Source organism: Trichomycterus rosablanca, chromosome 10, assembly GCF_030014385.1.
Source record: "Trichomycterus rosablanca isolate fTriRos1 chromosome 10, fTriRos1.hap1, whole genome shotgun sequence".
In the NCBI taxonomy this organism is placed as follows: Eukaryota; Metazoa; Chordata; class Actinopteri; order Siluriformes; family Trichomycteridae; genus Trichomycterus; species Trichomycterus rosablanca.
Genome location: NC_085997.1, coordinates 22530354 through 22557973, shown reverse-complemented (window position 1 = coordinate 22557973; position 27620 = coordinate 22530354). Strand labels below are relative to the sequence as shown.

The 27620-nt window shown below is 37.7% G+C and overlaps 1 protein-coding gene across 11 annotated transcripts in view; it reads left to right on the top strand.

Moving 5' to 3' along the window:
- svila (supervillin a) overlaps positions 1-27620 on the top strand; it is a 65578-nt gene that overhangs the window by 13023 nt on the left and 24935 nt on the right. For 6 of the 11 annotated variants that reach the window (XM_063002960.1, XM_063002951.1, XM_063002958.1 and 3 more), the window contains exons 3-17: positions 1186-1271; positions 5452-5518; positions 5664-5806; positions 7863-8529; positions 9792-9866; positions 12520-13410; positions 13760-13915; positions 15811-15845; positions 16750-16814; positions 18043-18179; positions 18507-18602; positions 20282-20501; positions 22112-22171; positions 24109-24469; positions 25842-26076. In XM_063002960.1, coding sequence (XP_062859030.1) covers positions 1186-1271; positions 5452-5518; positions 5664-5806; positions 7863-8529; positions 9792-9866; positions 12520-13410; positions 13760-13915; positions 15811-15845; positions 16750-16814; positions 18043-18179; positions 18507-18602; positions 20282-20501; positions 22112-22171; positions 24109-24469; positions 25842-26076 — 3294 coding nt within the window. The remainder of the gene's footprint in view (positions 1-1185; positions 1272-5451; positions 5519-5663; positions 5807-7862; positions 8530-9791; positions 9867-12519; positions 13411-13759; positions 13916-15810; positions 15846-16749; positions 16815-18042; positions 18180-18506; positions 18603-20281; positions 20502-22111; positions 22172-24108; positions 24470-25841; positions 26077-27620) is intronic. The other 5 variants (XM_063002954.1, XM_063002957.1, XM_063002955.1 and 2 more) reach the window with 5 other exon arrangements.

Genomic DNA, 27620 nt, shown 5'->3' with positions numbered 1-27620 from the left:
CAGTTTCTTTGGAAATAGGGTTTGTAGATTTGACTCATAAGAACTTATAGGAGTGCCAATAATTATGGCATATCTAGATTATTATTTTTCATTGCTCCCCACCTGTCTAGTAAAATCATAAAGATTTAGTTTTTGACATCAGTTTTTGACAAAAGGTAAAGCTGCTCCATATTGTGCAGAATGCCAAACTCAATACAATAAAAGACTTTATACTAGAATGTGTCATTATGACCGTGAAGACAACAGTGCTTAACAGCAAAGACCATTAGGGAACTGTTCAACAACACAGAAGCAGAGACATTCCTAAAATTCCTGTCAATAACAACACCAAAGTAACACACATAATGAAGTTTTTACAGTGTGCTTTGTTTTCAGTTGCTGTTATTATTCAGGTGGAGGGAACTATACCAGAGCAAATTTATTCAATTAATAAACAGTGTGTTAGTAAGCTTTTGGAACAGATAATATTTTAATATTGACTAAAGTAACATACAGTACATTCTTAAAACAAGGACCAATATTGCTGTTGTATTATGCATATGGTTTTTGTTAAGTGGCGATGATGAAAGAATTGATTTGTTTGCTTGGTTTCAGCCAGATTAGATAAAACACAGTGGTCTGTGTTTTTAGGTATCTTGTCAGTCATTGCTATAAATAACTGCTGAAATATATTGATCTTTTTGTTGTAAAGTACTTCTTTATCTCTACTTTATTCATCTGTGTTATCAGCATGTATTTAAAGTAGGTTTTCAACTAAACTAGTGGCTAAAGCTCAAATGAAGCATAAATAAACATAGACTTTGTGTTTGCAAATTGTATTGTCATGTCATTTTTCTCACTCTCCAGTTTTATGTAGTAACTTTGGAAGCTCATAAAGAAGGGTGTACTGCATTGCCATGTTTTATTTTTCATTGTGATATCCTGCACAGTGCAGCATTTTAGTAACCTAATTTGTGTTCAAGAACTTTTTTATGTCTTTGTGGTACTTTCAGTGAACTTAAGTGGTTTAAAATAGCTTTTTGCAGTATAAAATTCTCTGTTATTAAAAACAGAATAATTGCCAAGTCATGGTGGCTGCAATTTCTTTGTGCAGCTAAACCCAAACTAGCCTTTTTAAATATAAATTATTTTCTAGCTCTTTTGATGCTCCATAATTTTTAAGCCATTATTTTTCTATTTCTGTAGTTTCCATAAACAGTTTTCATTTGAAGAAAAAGAAGAGGTAGCACAGAACAACAAGCCTGTGGATGCTCTTGCTAGTTTACCCAAAGGTGAGTACATATTTATTTCATTGCTTAAAAAGGTTAGTGATGTACAGTTTAAGTACATATGTAAGGGTCTGTATTAGGTATTCGTTCTGGGCTTATTTTGGGAAGACTTTTATCAAAGCAGATCATTTTCATAGACCAGTTTCTTCCACACCACTGATTGCTTGCACAATTCTAACGTCAGGTCGGCTTTGGGGGAACGTTTTGCAAAACTGTAGAAAAAAAACTTTGATTTATTTTATTGATTAAGCAAATGTAATGAATTTATTGCTTATTTACTTCTTTACTTTCAGATCAGCCTTTTGGTGAAAAGTCTTTTAGTCATTGCTGCTTAACAGTTTTATGACACGTACTTACTTGTGTTTAATGGCCTTTTCACAGTACAGACATCAATAAGTCACAACATCCTATTTTCCACCAGCATTAAATCAAAAGTAACATGACAAATTCAGTACCACATTACTTTATGCTAGGCATTGATTATAGATCACATTTACACATCACATAATCCACAACTAAACTCATTCAAAAGAAACCTATAAGATGGTCCAAAACTTGGTAAACAACCCTGACCCATCCAGGATTAACAAGTTCTAACAGACTCGGATAAGGAGCAAAATAATAGAATACAATAAAAAAAGAAATACTGTAGCCAGGGACATTACGCACTTAGACTAATGACAATAAAGATTCTATTTGACAATATAAATTCTATTCTAATGTCACTGGATATCCAGAATAAGTAGTTTAAGTTATCCTGGACCAAATAAATTGCAATGCAAGCACACTTTTAAAGGAAACGTACAATTACAAGTCCTTGTGTAGAATTATGCTACAGCAGTTATTTACACCTTAATACGACTGTTATTGGAATGTTGCTGCTACACATAAGCCGAAGTAAGTACACTTGCCTAGTAAGTTATTTAAATTACTGAACACTGATTACAATAAATATATAAATAAATTTGCAAATGTTTGGCGCAAAACTGATAAAACCTATACTTTGTACATTTAGGCTTAATATTATTGTGTATTTTTTTTTCTCTGAGTGTTTTTAGAGGTTTTACTGGGTTGGGTTAGGGTCAGGGGTTGAGCTCCATTGAGACTGATGGCCTATTTTTGGTCTGTGGGTAGCCACCTGTTCTTTTGCACAAGCTTTGAAATTGCTCATTTTGAGTTTAGAAAAGGCTAATAACAATGTGAGCTATGGTATCTAATACTGCCTGTAATAACAATGGTAGAACAGGATTTGTCACAGGGTCACCCACCATCAGGTAAGAGCTAATTTGTTATATTTGCGTGGTGGCTTTAAGGGTAAAATAGCTTAAGATTAAAAAAAAAAAAAATTAAAATGCAGTTGCAGAACATGAGAATCCTTGGTGTTTATCCTTTGTATTTAAATGCTACTTTGTCCTATTGTTAAAACTTTACAGTTACATCATGAGCTTGAGAATTTAAGTGGATTTGTTAAGAGGTTTTATTTTTGGCTTAGCAGTTGGTTTATCTCTTGCTGAGACACTTACCTAGTGTGATGGATAAAATAACATGTTAGTTTGACACATTTTGACACATTTTTTTGAAGTATTTCTTTTTTTCATTTGTTTAGAAGTATTTCTTTTTTTTAAATAAAAGTTAAAAACACAGAAATAATATAGCAGCAATAGCACATCACATTATCTAATACCAGTTCATTAAAAAGTGTGATTTTGTATATAATAGTGATCAATGAATTAATACAAACCCACTTGCCAAAGTACATCCCGAGTGATCCAAGTGATACAAATTTTTAAACTGATGCTCATACAGCACTGCCCTAAAAACCAACATACTTCTTTAATAAAGATAACCACTTTGTCTTGGGTATCCATCATGAATCCCTTGTCAGTAAACACAGTTAGTTACGACATCTGCTAATGTAAGACTTAAAGTGGAAGCCATATATCAACAACATCCAGAAACGCTACGTTTAAGCTCATCTGTAATTCATAACCTTTCAAAAAAAAAAAATTTTTTTGGAATAAATACACCTAGTCATGGACAAAATTGAGGATTTTTGTATGTGGGCAACTTTGAAATCACTGCTTGTTTTAGAAAGGTTTTTTTTCCCCTTTTAGCGCATCCAATTGTTCAATTAGCATCGTGCTTCCTCTCTGTCTATGCCGAACCCTGCCCTGACGGAGGTGATTGAAGCTAACCCGTATCCCCTCCGAAACACGAGCAGCAGCCAGATGCATCTTTGCCACCCACACATTGACGAGTTTTGGCGCCACCTAGCGTTGCATGCGGAGAGACACACCCTAAGCGCACCCTCTCCCATCTCTGTGTAAGCGCCTCCAATCAGCCGGCAGAGAACGCAATCGCATTCTGACAGGGAGAGACCCACATCCGGTTCTTTGTCCCACCCCCCACATGAGCAACCGGCCAATCGTTGCTCATATAGCCACTCAGCTTCGAACCGGTAAAGCAAGGCTGGATTCGATACCACGCTTTCAGAATCCAGCCCTGGTTGCAGCGCGTTTCTTTTTACCGCTGCGCCACCTGAGCGGTTTGTTTTAGAAAGTGAATGTAATAGTGGTAAACACAGTGGTAAACATGCCCCTGTTCTACCATTTTGGAACATGTTGCAGCCATTAAATTTAGACTAAGCATATACATTGTAAAAAGCACTATATAAATAAATTTGACTTGACTTGAGTGGTTCAGAGCTGTTTTTCTTTATCAATGGACATTGAAGCAACTTTACAGAATCCAGGACCAACAGACCAAAAACCCCTACTGAGCAAGCCGAGGGCGACAGTGGCAAGGAAAAACTCCCTTAAAATTACAGGAAGAAACCTTGAGAGGAACCTGACTCAGCAGGGACCCATCCTCTTTGGGTGGCCTGGAGGATACTTTAAATAAATAGGACTGAGGCATAGACTTCAAAGAGCATCTTCACAGAACATTACCTGCACGTCCACATGATCTTGCAGAAAACAGGATCTGTCTGCCAATTGACATCTTCCATGGCTCCCCTGTAAAGCCTGCATGCCCATTGTAGGTGCATTTAATGGTGGACCCGAGTTAGCTTGGGTACTTTTACTGGCCAATATGCAGTACCATGTTATGACTGTATGTTATGACTGTATGTTATGACGTTTTCATCTCATCTCATCTAAAATTGGAGCCACATTAGCCCTTCTGTTGATTCATTGATTGCCATACATTATGACGCACTATATTCATGTTCTCTGGCATCAGTGAGTTTTGGCTGCCCAATAAACTGTCGATGGTTCGTGACTTGTGCTTTCTCTGACCACTGCTCGTGGGTTCTCACCACAGTTCCCTGTGAGCACTACTTGCTTTTTCTGAGACACTTAAACACTGGCAACCGGCCATAATTTGGCCCATAAAGTCACTCAGATCTTTATTCCTGCTAATATCTGCTGAATGCATCATGTTTTCTACCATTAATTACCATCAGGCCAACATTTAGAATATCCCTGACTGTGACATGCACAATTGTTACTATATAGGTATGGCACCTTTCTGAGAGGCGGTCGTATTATTTAGGCTTATAAGTTTATATCCAAAAAACAATGAAGTTAATTTGCTTTTGGTCTACCTACTGACTTTTGAGATGTGGTTGTACTGATAAGAAACCATAGCCATGGAGCTGATTTTTTTTAACTGATGTGCTAAAAGCTTATGGTCAGGTGACCATACCTTTGAACATAGTGAAGGTTACATTTTTATAACTGTACAACCAGATTTCCAGAAGTAACCTGAACCATTTCTATCTGTAATTGTTTATCTGTGGAAGGAAGTACTTAACAGCTGTCTCACTTCCACCAGTCTAATGCCAGCCAGTAGGCTCTTTGCTAAATTTGCGTTTTATGGATTTATTACAAATTAGATGGCACTTTTGTACTTCTTTTAAGCTCATTTTAGCTGCTGTGACTCTGTGAAAGCCCGGAAAAAACTTAGTATTGCTTCTGAACTGTACTTAAAGTGTAATAAAACATGTACTTAAGTGTAATAAAGAATTTATTTTAATTTACTCTCATTTGAGTAGAAAGTGAAGTATGGTCATGAACAAGATTTTCTTATTTGCATTTGAACGCAACAGATTTGGGTAAACAAATATAATACCATGCAAGAATAAATGATTATATTTAATTACATTTCTTTTGTTCATTTGCAGTCTCAGAGTTAAGGAAACGGTTTGAGCACATAAACACGAGTCAGAGTGACTGCTGGGCCATGAACAGGTGAGAAATTACCTCAAGCATTTTACTTTACAATCAGGGTTGCGTGTTTAAAACACTGAAGCATTTACAATATGTCTGGCTGTATTTACGCAGTGATCTTTTTATGTCAGTGATCTGTTATATTCATCTGTTGTCTGGCTTTTAGGAAAGAACGAATTGCTCGCCGGCTGGAAGGAATAGACAGTGACATTCAGCTCTCCCTTCCAAATGCTGGTCTGACCAATCGGCTGCTGGAAGAAGATACCCCCAGATACACTCGTGCAGCAGACTCTTGTGACCCCTGCACAGGTTACATATATATGCTTATTTTTGTTAAAAACATTATTATTCGCTGTTATTAATCAGGGATCAGAAGTGACTGATGCTGTTATTTTTACAAATGCATTCAGCATTATTGACCCTTCACTAAACCTCTCGCCCAAACTAGGGTTTACCAATTATAACTTAGCAAATGTAACTAAAAACCATGTACTATCAATAAGCTGGTGTATGGAGTGTTTAGGATTGAATTTCAGCTCTAGTGGTTGCTAGAGGAGCTACTACAGCAGATATTTTCTTCCCTTCTGCTACTAGTGTCATATTGTTACTAGGTAGTAATTCTGCCATGTTTTTATTTGTCAGCAGTTAAAATAGTTTGGAATTAATAGGCTCTAAAAGGAATGTCAGTCTTACAATTTTACTGTCAGGTTATTTTTAATGGCCAGCTTTAGAAGTTGAAATCTGCAACACAGAGTTTGTAAAGTGGCAGGTTTACTATTGTCACATGACCTTTTTATTCATTAAACGTTTTGAACATTTGGAAACTAAGGGGAACGGCTATATCTTGTTATTTTAACGTTGGCGTTACTAAAGGATAGGACAGAACTTGGTCAGAATGTGTTATTTGTGGCGAGAAGCTAGCCAATGACAGTATAAAGCCAAGCAAAAAGAGACGATATCAAGAAACAAAACACCAGGAGACTCTTGGTGAAGGTCATACATTTTTTGAGAGGAAAAATCAGTTGGCACTGTTAAAAAGATCCACAGACATTAGAAAAGCTTTAGAAAGAGCAGGTTGTAATTTATACAGAGCTACGGGGGCGTCGTTTGAGTGTTCGCTATTAATAGTCAAGGCTAAAAAGCTGCACAGTATTGGAGAGCAGCTAATTAAACCCACTTGCCTGAACATTGTAGTTAGGCTGTGTGGCCTACACTTAGTGGATAAAGTGGAAACCATCCCACTCTCTGACAACACTGACTGTCACAACTAGCTGCACAAGAAGCTTCTTTGCCATTCAGTTGGTGTCAGATGAATCTGTGCTAATCATTTTATGTACAGTATATCAACGGTATAACGTCTACCAATCTGACCACGATATTTTTACTGTAGACTGTAGACTTTTATCTCTCATCCAACAATTTTCGTACAAGAATCTTGTTGAATGCTGCACTGACACGGCTGCCTGGGTTTGATCCCCAGGTGGGGTGGTCTGGGTCCTTTCTGTGTGAAGTTTGCATGTTCTCCTCGTGTCCGTGTGGGTTTCCTCCGGGTGCTCCAGTTTCCTCCCACAATCCAAAGACATGCAAGTGAGGGGAATTGGAAACACTAAATTGTCCATGACTGTGTTCGATATAACCTTGTGAACTGATAAACCTTGTGTAACGAGTAACTACCGTTCCTGTCATGAATGTAACCAAAGTGTAAAACATGACGTTAAAATCCTACTACACAAACAATCAAACACTGACACGGCTGCAGAGATCATGGCCAAAAACCATAGCTGTAACCCAAAAAAGGCCTTACTTAAAATTGTTTATTTATTTTTTAGGATTTTAACGTCATGTTTTACACAATTTGGTTACATTCATGACATGACATAAGTTACTAGGTACACAATATTCATCAGTTCTAGTCTTTAATGTCAAACACAGTCATTGACCGTTTTGTATCGCAAATTTATTTCACTTGCATGTCTTTGGACTGTGGGAGGAAACCGGAGCTCCCGAAGGAAACTCACGCAGCAAATAATTTACTTTATAGAATTGATTTTATACACTCATTAGTGATTATAATGGCTTAAATGCCTGAACTTATTAAATAGAAAGGGTGTCCATATTATTTTGTTCTATCATTAGGATGTTGTGCAGTGGAAGGCTCTAACAAAATAGTGCCTTGATGACTTGGGTGTTGTTCTTTGGCTTTTTGCCTCCCCACCAAAAACTTGGTTTGTATTCAGTGATAGAAAGCTTTGTTTGATATACAGTAGCAACAGTAACCAAGTGTGCAAAGCTAAAAACTATTTACTCAGTTTTCATAATGTATTTTTTTAGTAAAACAATTTTGTATTTCACTTTATCCTTTCAGTTCCTGTTCAGCACTTTGCTAAAGATGAGACTGGAATTTCGTACCCCAGAAGTTCAGAGGATGAATCCATGCACCGAAGTCGGCTTGAAATGCACATGGCTCAGATTGAACCTGCCTACCACCCCAGCTCTTCTGTAACAGTCGAGCATGAGTCTAAAGCTGAGCGCATTGCCCGCTACAAGGCTGAACGCCGTCGCCAGCTCTGTGAGCGCTACCGCATCTTGATGGACGAAGAGGCAGATAAGGACTATGCCGGCCACCACTCTCGAATGCGAAGGGAGCCTGAGGGCTCGGAGCGCCAGCACAGACGGCAAGCTGAGGAATTGGAGCATAATGCCCAAACCTCACATGCCCAGGCAGGAAAAATGCCCTCTCAGGCCAGCACCGAGCAAGAGTCTAGCCGAGAGCAGGCTGATTCATTCTCTGAACATGAGAGGAGGATGAATTTGGAAAACCAGAAGAGGGTACAGGACACAGGAAGAACGCATGGAGACGGAACAGCTCCTGACCCATCTGCACCTTACATAGACACTACTGGAGTGTCCAGAGCGTCAAGGGAACAGGAAGTTATTGGATCTCCGAAAGCGGGTCGACCTGCAAAGCAAGCGGCTTCTCCAGGAGATCTGTTCATTGAGCAACAGGCTCTTAACGTTCTCCAGAGACAAGGGTAAGTTTGTAATTTTTTAGCATTCTCATCACAGTTGACCTATTTAGGTGTGCTATTGTTGTTTTTAAAATACCACACTTCAGTGAACAAGTATTGCTTTCTATATGAAAGATATTTGAAAGATATAAATACTATGCCATATAAAATATTTTTTCTTCAGCTAAGGTATCAAAACAATGGTAAGGTAAAAAAAAAAAACAATAACATTACAACAAAATCTGATATTTTAGGATACATTTTTAACAATTTGAATTAAATCTGAAATTTTTAGCATTCAATGCATTAAAGAACTGCAGAACTAAAAACACCATTAAAAAACAACCGACTTATGCCATGTCATTTTATTATTGGTGCGTAACTTCTGAGGCCATGATTTAAAACAAAATAATAATAAAACAAATGTTTTGTGTGTGAATTATGTGTATTTAAGTTTATTGATTGGTAACACTTCGATTTAAAAATTCTAAAATTGATTTTCAGCCGCTCAGCTGGCACAGCAGTAAAACACGCCAGCACATGTCGGTTTGAAACTCGCCGGTTTAAAACTTGGCTCTGCCATCCGGTGAACAACGATTGGTTTGTCGTTCATACTGGGTGGGAAGCCAGATAGGGACCTCATAACTGATGCAACTATGACCTCTGCTGGCTGGTTGATGGCACCTGCACAGAGTCGAGGAATAATGTGGACAGGGTGTGGCTCTCCGTACACAAAGCTGAGCCGCATATAAACTTGCCTTGTACAGGTGAAAAGATGCAGTTGGCTACTGCTGTCAGAGGGGGCGTGTGACAGTCTCGCTTACCTCAATCAGAAGTGGGAATCAGCATCAGTAGAGAGGAAGCTTAAATTTTATAGCTCTTCCATGTCATGTCAACCGTAGTTTACTAAGGGGTGGGTTGATGAGAATAAATATTTACAGTATCAGTATCACAGAAAAATATTGTAAGATCATGGCATTATATTTAAGTTGTGAAAAAATATAATTCTGATACAAAACTGATAAATGCTTTTGTGACACATTTTGCCATTTTGTACTGCATTACATCTACACACATGCGCATTCCTGCATGCATATTGCTTGACCCAAAGTACAAGGACTTACTGACTGTGTTTTATTCAATGTATGTTTTATGGGTTTTAAAAGAGTGTCAGGGTTTGGAACCTTCACCGCCATGCTTGATATGCACTAGCTAGTGTGTGATCAGTTCTATGTCCGAGTACTATATTGTATGAGTGGTTCATTCACTCTAATCTGTATGTTTAGTGAACCAGCAAGCCAATGGTCACTCCAGAGAGATTCAGAAGGAGACACCAATTCCCCAATCAACTGGCCCTCCAGGTACCTCCCTTTGGGGAAGTCTGGTTGTGTCGATACACCCCCTTTTAATATCCACCTCATTCCACTCTGAGTCAGTGTTGACTAACAATTGTCCCCGTCTGCAAAAAAATCCATTTGAACTTACCTCAAAGGCTTTGCCTAACAAGTCACTGCGCTGATGTTTTGGGTATATGCTGATAAGTATACACTAATGAGCAAAATGAGCATTGCATTGTCTATTTGTAACAGTTTTGCAGGTCACAGTCCCAAGTCCTCACCAAGGTTTTTGGGGGTATTCACATAAATTAAATGACCCCCGTAGTTTCTGGGCAACTTTTGCCTACTTGGATAAGTTACTAACAGTAAAAGATCCAGCAGTCAGGAAATACGACACAGACTGGTAGTTGGCAGAACAAGAAGGAATGAACTGGAGAAGATCTTCAGATGTAATGATTTGTCTCTCTAAACAGATAAACAGGCTCCCAAGCAAAAATAAGAATTGTCCAGACTGTGGTCATTTCTGTGGTTGTTTATGGCTGTGAAAGCCTGGACAATGAAAAGAAGAACAGGAAGAATATTGATGCTTTGAAACTTTCAGCCCTACTTCTCTTATAAAAAAAAAATCACACCCTGAAAAAATTCATATACACAAAAGAGCTTGTGTTTGAATTATTCAATAATGAGTGGAAAATGGCTCATATTGCACTGCTCAAACCTACAGGGACTGAATTTTGGCATGCCTAAATAAAATGAGTAGATTTGTACAAAACATTTAACATTGTTTCCAGTTCTAGCATTTGAAAGTTGAAGTCAGGCTTAAAGAGAAGGGTTTTTGCTTCATTTCCAATAAGCCTTTCATTTAACAACTACCATTCCACCATATTCTCTACTCATCACTACATGTGGTATCGGCATTTCTAATCCCTTAATGTGTGAACATATTGTTTTCCTTTGCACAAAAAATAATAATCTTAATCCACCATTTAATTACCCAACAAGAATTGATTACACTTCCTTTCTTACTTTGGTTTTATTTTGGAAGCTGTGTGTTATAAATTAGTTTTAACAGGCAGCTTTTACATGCTTTGTTTTACACTATGACAATTCTGTCAATTTTATAGTACTCAAGTATTTTTTTCAGATTGTGTTCTTGGTTTTAGAAATATACTAATTAGTAAATGCAGGCTTTTTTTCTCTTAAAAAGGTCTTTAATGTGTTACGCTGTGTTAGTAAAAGCTAGGTAAGGAAAATTAATTAAGACTAAATATTTTAATTTCATTGTTGATCTCCGTTGCTTGCTTTGAGTCAGTTGACTTTACTGAGCTCTCTTGCGCATGAGTAGGGAAGAAAAATAATTATTTGGTTGACTTGCTAAGAATGCCTACCTTGATCACTTGGATGCGCTTCTCTCTCTATTGACCTTCCATCTTAGTCATTAGTCCCTGTGTAGAACCATGATATTCAAAGGTTTATATTCAAGCTGAGTATTTTATTGGAGTATTGTCCTGATTACAATGTGTTCTTTAGCAGATTTGGATTTGATTAACTTAAATCTATTAGTAATTTTAGATTTACTTTGGAAAAACTCTTAAGATCGTTAAATACAAGCAATTGCAATTTATTTAAAGCAGTAAAGTCTTTAAAAGTCACCTAAAATTACCTTCTAAAAGTATCGGACAATATTGGTTCGGAGCCCTAAGACATTTTAAGAGAGTTTATCATACAAGGATGTTGGATCTTGTTTCAGGACTTGCATCTGTATTTTATCAGGACTTGTAACTGTAATTTTTTGATCAACTTTTTGATTGTTATCTGTTTCTACCTTTTGTGACTACATGTCCTTTTTGTTGGATAGCTGAAAACTTCCTACTGGCCTATTAAATCATGTTTTTCATGTCTCTTCATTCTTGTTTTGGGTGGCTTTTCTGAAAAAAAGCATAAGCTAGGCTTGTCATAGACTTCTACATATTTTTTCTGCATAAGTAACTCTACCACAAATATACCATTAGTAATATTCTGAAACACTCCCTTCTGAAGTTCTCTAGCATACATAATGATATCTTATCATTATGTAATTATGGATATCTTATCTTATCTTATCTCTCTTATAAGGTTGAGTAATAATCAGCCCTCAACATTCACACAATTATTGTACATAAGGGAAACATAAGCTGGAAGCATTTTGCTTATTAACAAGCAATATTTGTGTTCTCTGCATTGTTTGGTAGCCCCTAGGGAATGGGTGAGGTTGCTAAGAGTTTATTTATGGACATAATAAATGTCCATTTAATGTGGTAATTTATGTGGCCTATGGTTGTCTAAATTTGAGCTGCTGTTGCAATATTTGTCGCTGAGTTCACATTGATTTTAGCTTTGGGTATTGTTTGCTCCAGTCTTTGGATTACTTCAACTTGAACATGTTATTGCTGTTATCTTGTTATTGCTACCACAGGGATGATGACACCACATTAGTATCTGAATGTTTTCTAAAGATTATTTTCATTATCTTAACCAGGCCAAAACTGAATAACTGGAATATGATTTTAATCCAAAGACATTTTTGAAGCCAGGTTAATTCCCATGTAATTACTCCCTGACCAACAATGTTTACCCCCCATATGCAGTGTATTTTTTCCTCTATCTTGTTGTTAACTCCCTTTTTCTTCCTCTGAAGAATCAGAGCTAGGGAAAGACTGACTCGTGATGAGCCAGCCCACAAGGGTCATGAGGTCTGCTCCACATCAGACACCGCTGTGTACCACTGTGATGCACAGCCCTCCTCCAATCATCGTCCATCCAGTTTCCAGCACTCCCGTCCTAGGCAAGCAGAGCACCACGACCCTGGCTGTTATGGCTACCTATCCATGGGTACTGATCCTAGTCTTCAGGCTTGGCAGCAAGCAGAAGTAAGAGTGGATGAAACAAGGAGTCAAAGGGATGTGAAACAGGAGGTGGCAGAGGAACTCCTGAGGACCAAAAAAGCTGTTTTGCCCTCTGAAGTCCGTAGACGAGAAAGAAGTGTTGACACTTCCCACCGTGGAAGATCTGTCGACTCAGGTATGGCCTCACGTCATCAAGGTCACACTGCACCCAGCAGAGAGGAAGTCCTTGGAGGACACGCCAGAGGAAGGCAAGGACGTAGCTCAAGAAGAGAGGAGCACGCAGAGCATGTCTCTCGACTTCAAGCTACTGAAGAAATGCAGACAAGAGCCAGGCAGGTCCAAGAAAGGACATCTAATGGCTGGTATCACCACCAGGGGACAGGCAATCAACTATCTCATGCTAGCACTCAAGGCTCTTCTCAACCATCCAGTGGTAAATGGGCTCAGGATTCAAGCAAACAGCAGCTTAGTCGATACAGTCAAGACTCTGCAAATCCCCAATCTGAATCTGGAGTTCCTATGCAAGAGGCTGTTCACAAAAGAGAGGAAACCCATAGAAGAGAGGCTATTCCTCAAAATTCCAGGGACAACAGAGATCACTCGCCAGTAGACTTGAGGGTTTCTGTAGCCCAGCTACGCCACTCTTACCTGGAAAGTGCCACAAACTCCCAGAAAACTGAACAGTATGTGGTTCCTTCAAGATAGACCGTATGTTTCCGTCTGGACTAACTGTAACCAGGGTTTAATGCCTTTGACTAATTCCAAACAAAGAAAAATAATAATTCTTTATCAATTCTAACCACGCCTTGTATCTTCCTTTATAAGTTTGTAGAGTCATTAACTAATTAACCTTGCAAAGTAGCCTGGATTATTAATTGTTCCTTCTTTTGTTCTTCCTTTCTTCCAAAAAGTTTGTCTTTGTGTACTGATTATTGTGTTGTATCTCTTGTTAATATAAAACATTTCTCTTTTAATCACCTCCCTCTTTTTCTATTTCCAAAGCAAAGTACTCACCACGTTCTGTTCTGGTAGGGTTGAGGTGATTCCTGCAGTTTCAGAAGTTCCCTGGAGAAGTGAAAGAGCATCCCGTCGCCCCCGGCGATACACATCTCCCAATAAAAGTAGAAAAACTTCTGAGAGGTTTAGAACTCAGCCAATCACTTCTGCCGAGCGGCAAGAGTCTGATAGGTGGGGTGTTTGAAGAAGCTGATCATGCATGACTGGTTAAGAGTGGAGTGCACGGAAATAATATTTCCACTATTTGCTCAAATAAGTGAACCAGTTGATGTTTGACGCTTTGAGTGGTGATCTGTGGATGTGCGCCTTGAGTTCTAATGCAAAACTCACACTATCACTGCAAAACTCACACTACCACCCAAACTGTCATCTTATGCTGTGAGGAAATTTGTACAGCTATTCAGATGAAATCCAAAAAACACAAAAAACAGGTCTGCCGTAATTCAAACCTCCTGGAACATCGATGCTGTCAATAGTCTAGAGCTGGGTTTTTTAAACCCTGGGATGGCTCTCAGAGAAAAATAATAATTAAATAAACTTGCACACAAACACCCCTTGTGGAGGCTTTATGTTACATCTTGTAAACCACAGTGGGACAGATTGTACAGAGATTATTGTACAGAGATTGTAAGAGATATTTCTTTTGTTGTCTGGGTCGCAGAAAAAAATCGTGGACAAAATGCGGGTCGCTTGAAAAAAAAAGTTTGGAAAAACCCTGGACTTGACATTGTCATAGCCTTAATTGCTGCTGTGAAAGAACAAAACATTTTATTTATTTATTTATGCATTTTCTCGCTTCTTCTCACGATTTAGTGTAGTCAATTCATCTTCCTCTGCTGGGGATCCCTGATTGCGTTTGAAGAGGGTATATTTTCTGCTCACTTGCCATCCGACGCATGCACAATCCTAGCGGACCCCTTCTTTACGCCCGTGCTACTGCACAGGTGCCTCTATCTGCTAACCAGGGTCCTTGCACAGCATTTAAAGACCGTACCCACTTAGTCCGGTCATTTCCCTAACCCAGAAGACACAGTGGCCAATTTGTGACCGGTAGCAGAGCCGAGACTCGAACCGGGGTGTTCAGAATCTCGGCGCTGGTGTGCATGCGGAATATCCCTCTGCGCCACCTGCATGCAAAACAAATGTAATAAATGTAAATGTTATAAAAGTTTTTTTTTAGAGACAAAAGTTTTTTCAGTCAGAAAATTAAAAATTGTACATTTTGTTGAAATCCCAAGACTGCTATAACAGTCTATTATTAGCTTTTACTTGACTAGGCAGTGGTAGCTAAGGTACTGGACTAATAATTGGATGGTTGCTGGTTCCAGCCCCACCATGCTGACACTGGTGGGCCCTCTGAGCAAGTCCCTTAACCTTCTATTGCTTAAACTTATTCAGTCATAATTCCAAGTCTCTTTGGATGAGTGTCTAAATGCTAAATGCTGTAAATGTAAACTGTATATTTAATTAGGTTTTAATATATCTCACCTTTTATCATATTTGCTTGGTTCAGTTGAAGTTTGTTACCAGGTGGCATCATGTTAACTGCTGTTTCGCATACATTTTATACACTTAGTGTTAAAATGAATGGCAGTAAGCACCTCTATATAATCAGTGCTCTGCTTGGGAGGAATAGAACACTTCAGATGCAGAGCAAACTAAAAATAGATCTCTATTTATATGAGCCATATCTCAGCTTATAAAATCTTCATGATAACAAAAAAGAATGCCAGCATTAAACACTTGGTACTGTGGCTAAACAGTATTTGCAGATGTTTACTTTTTCTTTTAAGTTATTACTTTTAACTAGTTGATTAAAAAGTTAATTCCCAATTAAGAGTTTTCTTTCATTTGTTTACATTACAGTAAAATGTTTTAACTAGCCTAACATAATTTGCTGCTTGGAATCATCTCCTTTTCCTCATCTCTGCAGTATAAAGCTTGCTGATTGCTCACTGGATTACTAATCTTGTCTCTGATTAAATAAGTTGTGAGCTAACTATTTATGTTCAGTCACTTTAATCTTCTAGTGCTTTGATAAGTCATTTTGATTGTGCTTTCTACAGGTGTTGTCCAGCCCCAGAATCTCAGATCACTGAAGGTAATACTTTTTGCTCAATAAATATGTTTTAAAATACATTTGTTTGTTTTTTTCCTTTTCTAGCTCTAAATTGGAAATTCTATTTAAAGGCCTTTTGTACATGTTTAAGACTTGTTACTTACAAAGCTTGAGCTAATTACTTATTCAGACACTAAGACAACCTAATATGGACTTTTAAATGTAATAGCTTTTGTTTTAGTTCTTTCTGTTTATTGTGGTGGCTCACAGTAGCGTGACCTCATTCGACTCCATTACAGACACACAGCTGTTTACTGGCTATAAAGCAGAAGCTCATGACATTGTTAACCTACTGAAAAAAAAATACTATTAAAATTTTAAAGTGGCTAGCTGATTATGCAGATATGGACAGACAAAAGTTTCCAAAACAAATTCCTGAAGTAAAATTAGACATTTACGATTATTGTAGTATAGTATTTAGATATATGACTAGTTTATATAGCAGTAGGTAAATTTGATAAATTTTAATTCATGTTTGAGAATTAGCTTCTAAATATTTTTAGCTTTTAGTTTTGTTCCACTTGGCATTGTTTTACAGTATAACTGCACTTAGGCTGAGCCATGCGTACTTTTCTATATCCCCGAGCTGTGTCTGATAATGTACTTCTGACATCATCTGTGAAGAATGATTATCATCCCACCTGCTGGTCTGAGATTCTGTCCAAATTAAGTCGCAGTAGCATGCTGTTTTATAGCCACTGTCTCGCCCCACAACTTCACTTGTTATCGACAGAAATAGTTTGCCCAAAATTGGTATAAGAAAGCAATGATGTTTTGTTTTTACTTTTTTTTTCCACATGTACCACATTTTTATCTGTAAAGCATTGACCTTCTGAATAATGTTCACAAATATGTGTTTTATTCCCTGCTGTGTTTTTTTTTCCAGTGGATGAGGAGAAGTTGGATGATAGAGCAAAGATGAGTGTTGCAGCAAAACGCTCTCTTTTTAGGGTGGGTGTACGCATGTCTGTGTGTTTTTTGTGCGTGTGTGTGCGCACTGTAAAGTATGCACACATTTTTGTAGCACTAACTTAAACCTGCAGCTCCTCACTACGACACCAATGTGTTCAACATACGACAAGCACCTGTTTCTTATTTAATATACCTCTAATTCATGTATATTGTTTAATGAACACTTGTGTAAGTATAGACAAAACGTATGTATTAATAAAAATAATCACGTTTTAGGAAAATAAAATTGGTAAAAAGGAAAAAAGGTTTATATTTACTTTGTATTATAAATGAAGTCCCGAATAATAATGTGGTTTAAAAAAAAAAAATTTTTTAAATTCAAAATGGTTTTAATGAAAGAAAATGCAACAGGCGACACTTATGGTGAAGGTGAAGGAGCTGTCTTAAGTATTAAGGGGATTGGAAACTTGCTTGAAAAAGGCTACAGAGCCACATGAAACACCTAAACTTACCTGCCTACAATTGATTCTTGTAACCCACAAGTTTTAAATGTTTATAAAGACACAGACATGGCACACAAGATTACACTGTCACTTAAAGTAGCAGGACAACCTAAAATCAGCAGAAACAACAGTTACACAGTGAAAAATTAGCTTTACTGTAGCCCTGAAGCTAAAATCGCAAACAGGTTCCCAACAAAGTATTAGGGTTTTTCAAAAAGTTTCCACACTTTTTTAAACTCTATTTATTAATAATGTCAAAAACAAATGACATCAACTTTTCTACATTGTCACTTTGAGGCATTTTTCTCATCATTGTGCCATCAGCAAAAAATGTTTTTGGTTCAGTGTGTAGCCACTGATGCACCACTGCTTTCACATCATCATCACATGAAAATCTTCTTCCCCTTAAAGCTTCTTTGAACAGTCCAAAAAAGTGGAAATCAGATGGCCCCCACTTTTTCCAACGAAAATATAAGTTAAATATAAGTGCGGAAACTTGAAGATCTTTCATAATAATCATAATTTTTGTAGTCAGTATTCTTCCAATAGAATTTTTTTTTACCATATCCTTTTTTATGCTTATAACCACTTTTTCTACAAATTTGAAAGACATTGTGTGTACCTTTTTAGTGACTCTGTCCCAGATATTTATAAAAGAAACAGTAGCTGCATAATTCAATAGAGAAAATACTTGTTTTCCTATTTGAGTTGCATGTAATATACATAAAGTTATTTACTTATTTAAAAGCTTTGTTGTGTTTTAGGAGTTGGAGAAGAGCGTGAACGAATCAGCTTTGAAGTCACAAAGTCAAAATTCTGCTTTACAACGCAGAATGAGACGAGGTCAGGACCGTTACCGCACACAACCTATTACATCAGAGGAAGTCGTCATTGCTGCTACGTGAGGAGACACACGCACACACACATACAGTCTGAATATCTCTGCCTAATTATTTCTCTCTCTCGCTCTCTCTCTCTCGCAAGTCTTTCATCACTGACTTTTACAGATAATGTGCATATTTCTAGTATTGAAAGTGTTTTATATAATTAGATGTCTTCTAAAGAAATTAATTATTATTGATGAGATGAAGGACATATTGATGAAAACTGGTTGGAGGGGGGGGGGGGGGATTATTAATTTTTGTAATAATAATATAAAACTCTAATATAATTTTTATCTCTGAATTTCTCCCCCCTGTCTTTTTCCTCTTTTCCCACTGATGCGAAGTGTCCCTGGTCCTTTGTCACAGATTGTGTCTGTTCACTCCTCTGTAGCACGTGTTCCTAGTCCCACTCTAGTGAACAGCACAGTCACCAAACACAGGTATTCTGTATCATACATGAACATGTGAGCATGTTTGTTGGACAGGCATGGTCACTGCTACAGATACTAACATGCTAGATGGCTACATTGAGCATGCAGTTATTGTTACTGTGTGTGTAACAACAATGTTGGGATCATGGCCTGTGATGTAACCTAGACTACCTAAAGTCTTAAGAGCTTAGGTTATTTAAATAGACTGCTTTGGGGTGGCACGGTGGCTAAGTGGGTAGTACTGTCGCCTCACAGCAAGAAGGTCCTGGGTTCGATCCCCAGGTGGGTTGGTCCAGGTCCTTTCTGTGTGGAGCTTGCATGTTCTCCCTGTGTCCGCGTGGGTTTCCTCTGGGTGCTCTGGTTTCCTCCCACAGTCCAAAGACATGCGGGTGAGGTGAATTGGAGATACAAGATTGTCCATAACTGTTTGACATTAAACTTGTGAACTGATGAACTTTGTGTAACGAGTAACTACCATTCCTGTCATGAACGTAACCAAAGAGTGTAAAACATGATGTTAAAATCCTAATAAACAAACAATAGACTGCTCTGTAACAGTGTACACAGAAATGTTTAGTTGCAGCTCTCCCTCATGTGGCAGTTGAAGGAAGTGTCACAGTGTGAGGCAAGTGTGGAGAACCTGACAAATAAAAGACCAGTGAGGCTGGTGGTCTATTTTAAAGTAAGAAGCCCTCTGAAGAAAGGCCTTCGAATTAAAGTCGCCCTCAGCAGCCATTTGGGTAGTTCCAAATAAAGAAAGGAAAAGTGATTACTTAAAGATCCCTTCAAAATGGTCATTTGTGACTAAATGTAATCTTTGCCCAGTTTCTTCACGTTCTGGTTAAAATTAAATACTATTTGTATTGCTAATGTATCAGGACACCTTGAATAAATAAAAAAGTCGAAGGCTGTAAGTTTCCTTACCAAGTAAGTAGAACTACAGCTGGAAATCAGTAGTTCATGTAAGTCAAAACACTACACACAACACAATACACTAGTCAAAAGTTAGTGTATTTATGTTGGCTTGGTTTGAAAACAAACTCATGCAACCAAACATGAGTTTCCTACCCCTGTTAAAAGGAATGAGCAAATATGGTGACTGTCTGTTTTAGATGTACATTAAATGTCATTTTTACAGTGATCAGTGTATTTTAAGCAGAATTATATGGACACTGGTATGTGATATAATAAAAATCTTTTTAAGATTGGTCTTTGTAAAAGATTGTCTATCTTTCCCACTTTTCCATCTCCATACTGACTCAGGTTTTCATGGTCCTGCATGCTTCTGCTGTGTTACTTACCAGTGCAACCACTGCACTAAACATGCCACTTTAACCTCCATGTGCTCTTCCATTAAACTGATTAATCACTCCACCTAAGAAAAGTATTCAAACTGACCTTTTATACTGTCATGTGGATAAATGGTCCAGTGTTGTCCTTTGAACAGGAAGCCGTCCTTGCTAAAAGCATGTGGGCTCCATATTAAAAAGATATGCATGGATTTGTCATGTGAAGACAGTAACACACTAGGAATAACTTTGTCTAAAATTATTAATGTGTGTTCTATAAAATAAATGTAAAGAAAACTGCCAGTTAAGAAACATGTAGATGCTCTTGGTACACAATTAGTGACTGTTATCTGTTGCCGTTATTTATTATTGCCTTTCCTGGCTTCAATCCTTCTTCAGCTCTTTGGTAAAGAAGCCAGCAAGAGAAATAGCAGAACCAGAGAGGACTGAAGAGATCCAGGAGGAGCCGGACCAATCCACCCTCAGCCTGGCAGAGAAAATGGCCATCTTCAACAGACTCACCCAGCAGCCTAGCCATAACCGACAGAGAGACACTCGAGCACGTCGGAGTAATGCCCGCTATCAGACGCAGCCCATTATACCCGGAGAGGTTGAGCAGGTATGGAACATTTTTATTCCTTCAGTCCTTTGTTGTTGTGGATTTAAACTTAGTGTCTATTAAGAGGAAGTCAGGGTGGCTCATGATTTAATTATTAAGAAGATTTAGTGAAGTTACTGTAGTATTACACAACAGTAGTCAGTTGAAGATGTCTACTTAAAATGGTTTATGATAAAAGTACAAGTGCCTTTGTACCAAATGCTGCCCACTGTTGCACAAACCTAATACTTACAATTCATAGTGCACTATTACCAAAATGCTGTAGTATAGTGTAAAATGAATTACTCCAAATAAAAAAAATGCATCACACTTTTTTTCTTTTTTTACACCACTGTAGCTGACGAAAACGTAAGCTATAGTAAAGTCACGAGTCTATGTATGTTTGCATATAATAGAGATAAGCTGGTGATTGCTGTAGCAATCCATAAAAAAAGAATTTATGTTGTACTTATGACAGAAAACAGAAAGTTAATTATTATAACAACCTGATTTCAACAAATTACAGTAGCACAAAACAGGTGTGTGAGAGCTTACTAAAATTAAGTGGGCGGCACGGTGGCTCGGTGGGTAGCACTTTCGCCTCACAGCAAGAATGTCCTGGGTTCGATCCCCAGGTGGGGCGGTCCGGGTCCTTTCTGTGTGGAGTTTGCATGTTCTCCCCGTGTCTGAGTTGGTTTCCCCCGGAGCTCCGGTTTCTCGCACAGTCCAAAGACATGCAAGTAAGGTGAATTGCAGATACTAAATTGTCCAGGACTGTGTAATGAGTAACTACTGTTCCTGTCATGAATGTAACCAAAGTGTAAAACATGACGTTAAAATCCCAGTAAACAAACAAACAAACTTAAATGAAGTATCTTAATGCAGTCCTTGTATTTAACATTGCTGTTTATGGCCTTAATGCTATTTCTGTCATACATAAAAGACAAATGGAAAAAAAACATACACTTAAGTTCCATTAAAGTGAAGTGGATTAGAGGCCAAAGTTCCAGATGTTTGTTTATCGTAATATGTCTAATGGTTTCTAGATTTAGTAGACTGAATTCACCTCAACAAACTGTCAAATGATCTAATATATATAAAGCCATGTCTATAAAAGTCTTGAACCTATCCAGATCACGTTGCATGTTAAATATAGTATTTGTAAGTGTAAGGTTTACCTGTACTGGCTTTATAATAATCAAAACATTTTGCCAGTTATTTAGGGGATACAGTTAAGATTTGAGGATGATTAATGGAGGAGTAGCCACACTGTTCTAAAAACAGAATGACAGAGAATTTAAAGACCAGCTTGGCATCCTATGCATGACTAAAAATAAATGTGTGCTGCCAGTGGAAACTCGGTGAGCTCTCTGTGATTCTCTTTCGTAGAACACATTTCTAGCTGATCAACATGATCTTTTCTTTCTTATGACATGCAGCCTTCCTTTCCATCTTGTAATCTTTGATGATGTTCTATACAAATCAATATGAATATTTGAGAAGGAAGGCAGGGAGAGTAAATTTTGTGGAAATATGTTTTTGGAATTTGAATCATGGAAGTTTGGCTCATTCTTTTTTTCCACAGTTATTCCTGCATGTATGATTGTGCTTGATTGTTTTCTTTGGTACAGGATGGCTCGGGTTCTGAACTTTATGAGGTGGAATCACTGCAGTCAGATGAGATGGAACATGTGAGAGAACAGTGTGATTCTGTTGTACATGCAAAATCTGCTTTAGAGTTGTACTCCTCATGGATGTAGTGTGGTGCTATGCTTCAGTATTGCTAGTTATTGTTCACTTTGTGCCTCGTGTTTCGTTATATGTTGTCTCATTGTTGCTAGTTATACAGTTGTAGTCAAGTTTACATATACCTGTAAAATATGTGCACAATATTGCCACAAGTATGAGGACACCATAAGCTTGTTGGGCATACCATTGCAAAACCATGGGCATTAGCTAAAACACCTGAACTAAAAAAAAAAAAGACAGATGTACACATACTTTTTGGCAATTTGGGGCATCAGACTGTTATTTTTGTGACTATTAACTATTATACTATTAACTATTATAACTATTATTGAGGACTAAATCAATGCGGTCAAAAATATACTTACAGCAGCTTATCAAAGTATTAATTTGGCGATGCCAAGTTTTATTGTAATTTTACTTTGTGGCATGGCTTCCTAATTTAAAACTAATATAAATAAGGAACCACAGGTATGTGTAAACAGTTACAGAAACCATTTCTATCCAAAGACTCATAAAATTCTAATTTGACTTAAACTGTTGATATAGGTAATGCAGTTGTATTTGGATTAGTATTGCACTGGTAATGAAAATTAGTATGTAACACAAATTCAGTTGGAGGTTTATCTTTGTCTTCTGGTTTGTATTTGTTGGAATGCTCTTCTGAAAATGCACTTGAGTCTTGCATTGAGTCTTGATTGTGAAATGAAAGCTCTAGTCAGTGTTACAGTGTACACAGATAAATGCCTTTACAATAATCACTTTTTTTTTTTTTTTTTTTTTTAAATACTCACCCCTTCTCTCTTGAACACATGCATGTTTATCAGTCTGGAAAACGAATGGTTAAATAGATTTTGCGTGCATCATTAAACTAGAGGAAACTTTAACACACCAACAGGATCTGCATGCTCTCAGATTATATGGACATGAAGTAAATGGCTCGTTACAGCAGCTGTTTTAGAATAATATTGTAAACACTGACAGGAACAATTTTTGCTATGTTCATTAATTAATTACATATAATCGAGATAGTGCTACACAATATATACCAAGCTCTTGATAATCATCAATGTCATAAACAGGTCATAACAGTCAAAGCTTTTTTTTTAGTTTCAGTGATGTCATGTTAATATATTAATATGTATTAGTGCAAAAACATTAACATACATTTATACCAATAACATGGTAAATGACACCCCATAGCAAGATATGCCATAACTATAACTTCATGAATGAAGTATTACTTACACATAACTACTTTAGTTTTACTGCCCTTACTGCATGGCATTTAATTTGCCATAACCTATATTCTGACATGTTAACTTCTGACAAGGTTATATAATTTTCACCTTAATCTTACTGGTATTTGTGATATCAAGTAAACAAAAATAGAAAGCATTTGATATATTTCACTTCAGACCTGTGTACTTGGGAGTAGTGGGATGGAGTAGTGGAGTGGAGCAAGGGCAAAATAAAGTGCTGCCTTGCATCAGTACACCAATATTTATCTAGTTCATCAAGTGTCCAGCTTTCAGTGTAATAAACACAAATCAGTAAAAAAAAAAAAAAAAAAAAACATTGCTAGTGCATGTGTCTGTGGATGTGTCTTGGGCTTGGTATTGTAAGTATGTTGTGATTTGAATCCGGGCGAGTCCTTGAAGTGTGTTTTCATCATGCTGAGATGGCAGTTACAAGGTCCTGTAGTTGTGACTGGAATTGCATTTCCTCTGTTCCTTACACAAATTTCTATTGCTCTTTCTGTGTTGCTGTGCTGTATTTCTGTTCACCTCTGTCTATTTTAGCTGTTCCCTTTATCCCAGACTTATTGTATAATTTGCTTAATTTTCTTGTGCTTTCTCTTTCTGCCCTCTCCTGGCTCCAGGTTTTAGGTGGATCTTGTTTAAACTCCACCTCCTCCGCCAATAAATCTACCACGGTTTCCTCAGCACATGCAGGTGATATCCATCTGACTACATCAAGCAAATCCTATGATGAGAGAGCTTTTCCACCTTGGCACAAATCACAACCTCTTTCAACAAACAGCAAAGGCCACTCTGAAGGGCCAGTGGCTGAGAAAGAGGATTCTGCTCTGTGCATAGGAAAGCGTAAACATCCCTCTCCAGACAGTGTAAAACAGCCAGTCAGAGAATGGGAACAGCTGAGAGGCCATGCCAGACAGGAATTGACCTCCTGTGACCTTCAAGACCCTGATGGTTATCAGAGGTTTACATCAGCAGTGTCAGGTATGATAAAATGTGCAACTATTGACCCCCCCCCCAACCCCACCTGACTGGTAATTTTGAGACACTGAAATACATTATAAGTGCTTTAAAGCTGGTTTAAGCCTGGTTGAGTTTTGAGTGCCTGACAGTCATAACTTCTAAACTGACTTGCCAATTGTGAATAAAATATTTAGACTTCACTCCTGCCAACGTACCATCACTCTTCCATGTTTAATTACCAGAAAAATGAATTCAGACTACAGCTTTCTCACAGCAGTGTACCAGGTGGCATCCTATAATATTAATAATATAATAATAATAATAATAATAATGATAATAATAATAGTAGTAATAATAGTAATAGTAGCATATATGCACTTGTACAGTACAATGAAATGTTTTCCACATGTCCCAGCTTGTTAGTATGCTGGGGTCAAAGTGCAGCCATCGTACAGCAACCCTGGAGAGGGTTAAGAAACTTGCACAAGGGCTCAACAGTGGCTGCACGGCAGAACTGGGATTCGAACCTACAGCCTTCCGTTCAATAGCTCAGAGCTCTACCAGCTAGGCTACCATACTATTTAGGCAGTTGCCATGTCTTAATTTAACCTAATATTTATTCAGTCAATGTCTTTATAGTGAGCCATATTTGACAGATTTACTAAAATTACCTGCAAATTGCACGCTTGATTGGGCTTTTGGTTTAGTGCTGTTTATCTAAAATTTGTTAACTCAAAATTGCTGTAATTTTTTTTATTTTTATAAATGTAAGTGTTTTAGTGGTTAATTATGAATCATATTTCCAAATAAATATGTCTTCACTTATGTATCCAGAATTTGACATTATTTTGAAGAGGTTGTTGTAAATATCACCCACTTGTAGCTTTTTCTGTTTCTTTGATATCACCTGCTGTTAGTCCTTCTAAATCATGACAATTCAGAAATAAGTGAGGTGCAGGTTGTTCCAGATCTCGGTTATACTACCGTTTCAAGCCATTGTTTGTGTGTTTAATCCATGTCACAGAATTTACCCACTTCCTGCTGTGCTGGCACCGTTTTCCACCTATGAGTGTGGTTCTTTAGATTTCCGGTTTTAAATATGCAGACAGCATGTGTATTTCCTCAAATACACACCGACACTTCATGCAAATCACCCAAGTCTGTCATTCCTTTAAACTGTATTCAAGTTTCTCACCTACAGTTTAGGAGTACAGTAAACCATACAAGTGTAGGTGAGACTTTTCTCATCTGCTGTCTAGCTCATCACAATCACTGGGGCTGTCCTGAGTTGTTCCTCTGTGTGTGTGTGTGTGTGTGTGTGTGTGTGTGTGTGTGTGTGTGTGTGTGTGTGTGTGTGTGTGTGTGTGTGTGTGTGTGTGTGTGTGTGTAACAGGTCTTCCTGAGCAAACTGTTTCAGTGAAAGCTGCAGCAGCTGTGACTGCACCACAGCCCTCATACTGTAGCTCGTCTACCTCACAGCACGCACACTCTCAGACACACAATCTTCATTCCCCGGAGTTTAGCAGAGTTATTTCTGAGCAGAGGGACAGTGAACGAGACCTGCACGCTGAAGAGGGAGAAGACATCTCAGACATCATGTTGGCTAGACAGATGTCAATCAAAGAAAGGTGAGTTACAAACTGCACAAACTTTAGCATGGCTTATTAAAAACACAGCAATATTACTAGTAATAATATTATTAGGAGTAATATTTTATAAAGAAGTGAAAATATGAGCTTTTCTTACTTTAATTAAGTGATGTAACCTAATACAATGTGATAGAAGCCTGGACTGCTTTGGCATTTCTATATAAGGCTGTGTCTCTGCTGCCTGAGTGTTAAAAGTCAGCAGAATGATTACTTGACTGTTTACAGGATATTGAGTCTTTGGTACCACATGGTCTGGCACAGTCTGTTAAAAGGAAGATAAATACATTACAGAAAGTGGCACCAGTTTGAGAGGAAGAAAGATACAAAAAGCTGACAGGGGTTAAGTCAGGGCTCTGCAAAATGTACTGTATAGGCTTCACAACAATCTTACCAATTCATGTCTTTCACAAAAAATGCTCTCTTTAAACTCTTCTAATGCTTTTATTTCAACCTACAATTATATTATATAAATATATTTTGAGACTTGCATCTTTTCAGTTTCATGTATGTGCATTGCCATAATATATTTTAAAGTGAGGGGGTTCAATATTTCTATTTACAACTGTACAAACCTGATTTCATTTTGCAGCAAAAATAATAAAGATGTGAGCTGAAAATAGTGCAGCCGTTAAAACAAGTGTTATGTAATGTAAGGTGTAAATTCCAAAATAAATGCAGTAATAAGGGATTTTCTGGAGTTATGTTTAGTGGATGAAAGTTCTGTAGTGAGGAACACAATTTTGTACAGTGTATGGTGCAGTATAAGTCGAACCAACGATATTGTGTATGTAAACAGTGTGCAATATACAGTGAAGAATATGATGCACCTAGGTTAAATGCAGGAATTGTGGAGGGGGTCTATTGTTGGGTCCAGTGACTAACCTGGGCAAAGTTTTGCCCTGCACTGCTAGTGTTGGTCTACTGGGTGTGTGACCGCTATATAAGAATTCAGTTATAATTTTCTTGCTCCTCAGCTTACACCAGCTGAGTAAGTCTGTGTACTTGCAGCCACTGAAATTTGTGCCTGGTGTTTTACTGTATACCTAATGCTTTATTCTATAGTGACAGTTTAGAATTGACATGGCATATGGAATGATGTAACTCTAAAGATAGTGTTTAAATTTATTACGTCTAAGACTTTTTCAAAACTTTTTTAATGAATCTGTATTCTCAGATTTTGTTGTTTAGCTGATTACCTAACTTGATTGCTGTACTTGACTACCATGTTGGTAGTAATTGCCTCACAACCTCCAGAAAACTTTCACTTTTAGGGGGAGTATTTTTGTGATGGGTACTTTAATTACAGTACAGAAGTCCGTACACTGGTCCAGTAATGCCTAGTTCACACGACACGATTTTTGCCCTGATTTTCACTGGCCAACTGGTCGCCGCTAGATGTGGCAGCTCAGGAGCAACTCGGCGATCTAAACTCGACTCTCAATTGCTATGTGTGAACTACTCAACAACTCGATCCGAGCGGCTTGCCGAGCACTCGGCGACTGAGGAGAGATATCTAGCATGTT